Genomic DNA, 6,781 nt, shown 5'->3' with positions numbered 1-6,781 from the left:
GAAGCATGAACACATTAAATAATCTAATAAAACATATATATAAATTCTTAATCTCAATTGCTTAATCTGAGAAGTTCAACTCATTTTTTTTACACTTATCAAATGAATAATAATCAATCAATTTATTATGTTCAATATAATTATTCAAGGAAATCCAAACAATGTATAACTTCAACATACTTTTGGGATATTCAAAATCTTTCAAAAATCATGCAACAACCTGCGAGGTTGAGGGATAACTTAATTTGTTACTCACAGTTATTTCACACATATGAACGATAAGTAAAGTTTCATAGGAAACAAGAATAAAAATAATGAGTGTTTTAAATACAAATTATAGCATGTAATATTATATTCCAACAAATTTTACTAACTTTAATTCATTCCACAATTTTTTTTAAATGACCCAATTTGTTATTGGCACATTAGTCTTTAATGTGTCTCATAATCTTTCACTCTCGTTGAAAAATAAAATACCATAATTTTGTCAAATAATGATAATTGAGTATCACATTGGTATAATAGAGATAATAATAATAATAATAATATATTTAATTAATCTTTATTTATATATATTTACTTTTATAATTAACAATCTACTTATTTCTATTTAAAATTATAATTTAAATTATTTATTTTTATAATTTATAATGATAATATAATTTATAAAATTATAAATATTTATTTATTACATACTTATAAATTAAATTTTAACATTTTAAATATAAATTATTAATTAATTTAATATATTTATTTATCTTAAATCAAACATATAAAATTCAAAAAAATGTATTTATCCTTGTTTTATTTTCTAATTATCAATCATTAATAAAATACTAACTTAAAATCTTATCTAATTATATCATAATATTTTCATATCAAATTTAAAACCAAATATTAGTTATACAAAAATATCAAGATCATATAGTAAACTGTCAATAAGATTTTAGTTAAATAATTTAAAATAATTAATATTTTAATTATATTGTTAATTAGAAAATAATTTGTTCCAAAGCTAATTAATTTTTCTATATTAATTATTAGTAAAATTTAATAACTTTTAATTTAATAATTGGATCGATGAAATTCAACACACACCATGAGTTATTAAGCGGAATAACTTTACCAAAAGTTATTTTGTAAGTTATTTGATTCCTCCTCTGTCTCCCTCTCTATATATATTATCTCTCTCTCTCTCTCTCTCTCTCTATATATATATATATATATATATATATATATACTAATACCAGTGTAACCTTTATTAAATATTACACATCGTTCAATAACTTTATATTAAATGTGAATTTTGTAAATCCAATTATTTGATTAAAAGTTCATACCACTTTATATGTTTATATCAAATTTTGTTAAAATTGAATAACAACGTCAAGGTAATCAAGATGTTCATATTTTATATATTTTGAAATGTATATATTACATTAAATTTGTTTTATAAGAAATCATCTTTGATTAATATAAAATTTTGTATATATGACTTAAGAGTAAAGAATTTTCAATTTAACGGTTGGATTTACAAAATTCTCATTTAATATAAAGTTATTGACCGGTGTAATACTTAGCAAAAATTATACCGGTATTATTATAACCCTCCTCATATATACACATATATATATATATATATATATATATATATATATATATAATTTTATTGATTTTTTTTAATATATGATTGTCAATTTTTGTAAATAAATTCTTACATTTTTTACAAATATAAATTTGTCGAAAATATTTTATCAATAATATAACTTTTCCTACGAATTATTTTTTCATCGAAAACATAAATTTTTTGACGAAAAAATCCGTAGGTAATTTTTGACAGATTTATTTGTCGAAAATTACCGACGGATTTTTATCCATCGGTAATTTCTGACGGATATTTTCGACAGATTTTTTCGTCAAAAATTTTCCGTCGAAAAAGTTATATTTTTCGATGGATTTGTATCTGTCGAAAATTTTCGTTTTTCTTGTAGTGTTTAAGACTAAAAAAAACAACCTTTCTAAAAAATTCCCATTCACTCTTTTTGTAAAAATCTTTGTACTTAAATTGGTTGTATCATGTATTGGTAGTAATACGAAACAACAAGTAATTTCATAACTTGAACTTTGTGTTATTTTTAAAGCATGAAAAGACTTTGTTGTAAATAATACTTGGTTATTAAATTCTAAAGAGACTTTGTTGTAAAAGAATACTTGATTTATAGACTTCATTTTTCAAAGAATACTTGGATAATTGCTTAAAGAGGCGAGTCAAAGAATACTTAGATTGAGTTAGAAGTGAATTGTACAATAATATTTGTATTTTTGTAAAGGATAATGGAACTTGATCAAGTTGATAAAAAACTAAACATAATCTTAGTGGTTGAAATGAACTAGTATACAAATATTGTGTATTATTTTCTTTTGACCTTTTGTCAATTACTTATATAATTTTGACTTAATTATATGATTAATCCCTTCAGCATTACAATAAAGCGATTTTGATTACTAAGATTTTAATAGACTAATTTTAGTTTCTAAATATGTTAATTATAAAATTTTAATTTTTCAAATATTGCAATCATATAATTTTGTTGGCTTATTTAAATTACATATATTATAATTTTCATAATTTATTAAATAACATATATTTATTATTATTAAAATAATTAATATATGTAACTTAAATATGTAAAAATTTGCATAATTATAATACTTACGAGACTAAAATTAGATAGTAGTATTTTATAAACTAAAATTGGTCAATTAAAAATTAAGAAACTAAAATTACACAATGATATTAAAAAGGCTAAATTTTTTAAAATAAAATGACACAACCATTATACTTCAAAAGAAAAAAAAATTAAATATATAGTTTTTAATTAATAAAATTTTAACAAAAACTGCAAATAGATTAATTTTCATTTAATTTATAATAAATAATAATAATAATAATAATAATAATAATAATAATAATAAAGTTTAAACTTAAAATCGTCCCCCATACCTCATCTCAATGCTTCACTAAATAAGTCAATTGTGATTATGATGGATTTGAAGAAATTAGAAAATCAATATTTAATTCCCATCACACAAGTAAATAAAATTCAAGTCACCAAGTTTGAACAACAACGGCCTAAACGTCGGTGACTTTTGTGTTTTGACTATGTAAAATGAAAGGAAACAAGAAGGAAAATGAACTGGTTTATGTTGCGTTAAAACCGCATTTGCCACGTGACACCAATTTTTTTTTGTTGTTGATTATTTAATGAAAAAATTATTCAGGTACGTAAAATTATTTTTTTAAAAATTCAAAACCCCTTTCAGCTAGTAAATTCAGTTACTCTAAAAAATATACCTATATATTTTAAAAGTAATTTATTTTATTAAATTATTTTAAAATATGATCATTATTATATTTTTAAAACTATTATTTTAAAATTAATTCTACCAAATTCTAAATAAAACTAGCCCCATCGTATGTAATTTTTTATTTTTTTTTAGTATAGTTATCTAAATTTTTTAAGGAAATTAGAATTTCAAAAGATACTTTTAATTATTTTATAAAGTAATTTTGAGTAATTAAAAAATATTGAAATGAAAGAAGTTTAAAATAAAAAATGTTTTGTGCAAATAATGAAAATAAGTTATATTTTACATAAAAAATCTAAAAGGCTAAATAATTTTTATACATATTTTTAAAACTATTTTTCTTTTAAGTGTAAATAAATGGATCTTAGTTATTGAATTGGGCTTCCCTTTTGGTCCATGATTGTTATGGTCACAAGATCCATGGGCTTTTAGCAATGCAACTTTCATTTTCTTGGTTTGGCTTTAAAGCGTGAAGAAGAGTGAACTTAATTTTTCGAAAAGTGAGCGAAAGTGAGAGGTTTTGGTTCCCAAAAACCTAATTTTCGTATTTCGTTGATCGCTGTTATCTCATCAACATGAGCAGGTCAGGGCAACCACCGGATTTGAAGAAGTAAGTGCTTCTCTCATTTTCCATTTCATTTTTCTTTTCCAATTTTCGAGTATTGCATCATTCGCTGGGTTTTGATACTCAATTATCTGTTTTTTTTTTTTGTTGAATGCGGCAGGTACATGGACAAGAAGCTTCAGAGTAAGTGTAATTTTATCTTTGTTGCTTCTCTTATTCTTTATCCTAATGTGTTGGTGTCTGTGTCTGCTTTTTTAAACATCGTGTGAGGTTTTTCGAGCTGGAGTGTGGGTGCTGAATTTGTTTAGGGACATGGAAATTTTCTTATACTCCATTTTTCGCTTTTGCCTTTGGTGTTAAGCAGTTGAAGAAGATAGTTGTGTGGAATGGAGCATGTTTTAGCCTTGTTGTTAATTCAACATGTATTTTTTACTTTATGTTTTACGTTATCAATATCTGATATCTCAAATATTTTGCATATCTTAGACAATGGCTGTCTCACATTATGCTTGTGAATTGTGATGGTGACAATATCATTACCTTTTTTTTTTTTTTTTTGTGGGGGGTGTGTGTGGCTGTGGGAATGCTGATTAGTTACTACTACGCTACCTATTTGTAAATTTTACTCATTAGGGATGCATTAGTTTTTTTTTTTTTTTTTTTCAATTTGGTTTTTGTTATATATATTGTCTATTTCATGTTTTTTATTATTTGCGAATTTTGTTATATATATACTGTGGAAAAACATCTTACAATTGGGTGAGAAGTTATACTGAAATGCTTGCTATTTTCTTGCAGTTAAGCTGAATGCAAATCGCATGATTGTTGGTACTCTCCGTGGCTTTGACCAGTTTATGAATTTGGTTGTTGACAACACTGTGGAAGTGAATGGCAATGAGAAAAATGACATTGGGATGGTGGTGAGTCCTCTTCTTTTGCATTGTCTCTTAAATATAAGTGGTCAGGGTATTGCGAGTGGGATTTAAATTGATAATTTTACCCTCTTATTGCAGGTAATCAGAGGAAACAGTGTGGTCACTGTTGAAGCGCTTGAACCTGTGAACAGGACTTGATTTATATTTCCTGTAAACATGTATAAGTATATTTTCTGGTTTTAACGGTTATGTATTTGAACATTGTAGCTATTGAGAGTAACATGTAATTGTGGCACTTAAGAGGTTCATGTCATGCTGGCACTAATTTGGGGTTCTAAATTGTCAGGGATCCACCTCTAGTGTTTTAGTTTGATGTCTGTGACTTGACTCATTTTGAAATGGTTACATATATCCCTTTTAGGTGGTTTCTTCTCATCTTCTATATTACATTTTTCGTGAAAACTTCTCATCATAATGGGTAAAGCTCTATGTGATCACACTCATATTTCAATGCTTCCAGCAACCTTGGCAATTAATTCTTCTTCACATTTGCTTGTTATCTTCACAGACTTCTTTGCTATAGTTTTTGTTCGATTTTTGTTTAATATTTGGTCTATTTTGACATTTAAATTCAATAAATGCTTCCTTTAAATCCTTTGGATAGATAGATGGTTCTTGTTTAATATTTATGTCATTGGATAGGTAATTATTGCTGTGATTTTACATACCGAGTCAGTCATTTTGTTCCTAATTTGCTTTTTCTGTTTGCCTATTTTGTATTGGTTCATGATTCATGTGTTTGAGAGGTAAATTGGCGAATGATTATAGTTGTGAAAATCTTCCAAACAGCTATTTCTGGATAAGAATCGGGCTTGGTTGCTTTTATAGTTTATGCTTATAAGGTGTTTGATAAATTACCTTTGATTAATTTTCTATACATATCATCTCTGGAATGAAGTTCAGTACAACTCAATATACCCAATTGAGCTTGGGAATATTGTTTTGCTTGTTTGACCTAACTAGTGTGGTTTTCTTGTTGAAATATGTTTCTTTAGCTACAATAGATGGTGCATGGTCTCCTGCTAGTTTGTGCAATGTTGTGGGATGCATTTGCTGGATTTAAACTGGTTTTAGGAGAAAATCGGTTTATAACAAGGTTTGGGATTCAAAACTGGTTTTAAAACTGATTTTGAAGGTAATGCAGGGCCTCCTGATAATTTGCTCCTTTTACTCTTTCAGCACAACTAAATGATTTGCACCATTTCCATGAGAGCATCTTAAAGACAACGCAGGTTTAGGTTTGCAAGACTTGTACAAAGGTTATGATTTTTGCATTATTTAATATTTGATTTTTGACTTGTTTCTTGCTTGGATTATGTGCTGTGAAGTCGTCATGGTAAATTTGTATTTATTATCTATATCTTTTTTGATGGTATTATGCTATTGTCTTTATGTGTTGTGTTCTTTAATGAGTTGTCTATTTGTTGTTGAACAAGATTTGTTCCCAAATCTTCAAAGGTATGGATGACAGTGGGTAACCTTTGTTGTTGTTGTTGTTGTTGTTGTTCACTGTGATGATGTATGTTGCATGTAAGAGGGATGCTTGTAGAATTAAGTAATTAACTGATATTTCTCCCTAAACTTTCGTTAATATTGTTTGTGAAGAGTGGTTGACTGGATGTAGTCTTCCTCTGTCCCAGAAGTATGGATTTCCTCAGAATAGTGTACCTCATTCATTCATTGCAATTTTCATTCTTGTGAATAATCTGTTTGTTTTTATGTTGATTTTGTTCTGCCCAGTCATATCGATATAATTATTTGGGGTACACGACATCAATTTTTGGAGAATGTGATATTGTTTTACTGATACTTCATCATGGACATAAAATATGATCTCATGTTCATATTTTAATCTAATATAAACATTTTGATCCATGATAATCTGCTTTTTATTAATCTGTTTTTTTTCCCA

General features: G+C 26.1%; 1 protein-coding gene across 1 annotated transcript; it reads left to right on the top strand.

The window, feature by feature from the left end:
* Positions 1–3,836: 3,836 nt before the first annotated feature.
* On the top strand, positions 3,837–5,244 carry LOC109797504 (putative small nuclear ribonucleoprotein G). Its single transcript, XM_020357559.3, has 4 exons — positions 3,837–3,979; positions 4,095–4,117; positions 4,733–4,854; positions 4,948–5,244. Exons 1-4 carry the CDS (start codon positions 3,945–3,947, stop codon positions 5,005–5,007), a joined length of 240 nt encoding a protein of 79 aa, XP_020213148.1. The 5' UTR covers positions 3,837–3,944; the 3' UTR covers positions 5,008–5,244.
* Positions 5,245–6,781: the final 1,537 nt, after the last annotated feature.

Source organism: Cajanus cajan, chromosome 6, assembly GCF_000230855.2.
Source record: "Cajanus cajan strain Asha chromosome 6, NIPB_CcT2T_4, whole genome shotgun sequence".
Lineage (NCBI taxonomy): Eukaryota > Viridiplantae > Streptophyta > Magnoliopsida > Fabales > Fabaceae > Cajanus > Cajanus cajan.
The sequence above is the reverse complement of the archived record's forward strand: the minus strand, read 5'-3'. Positions and strand labels throughout refer to the sequence as shown.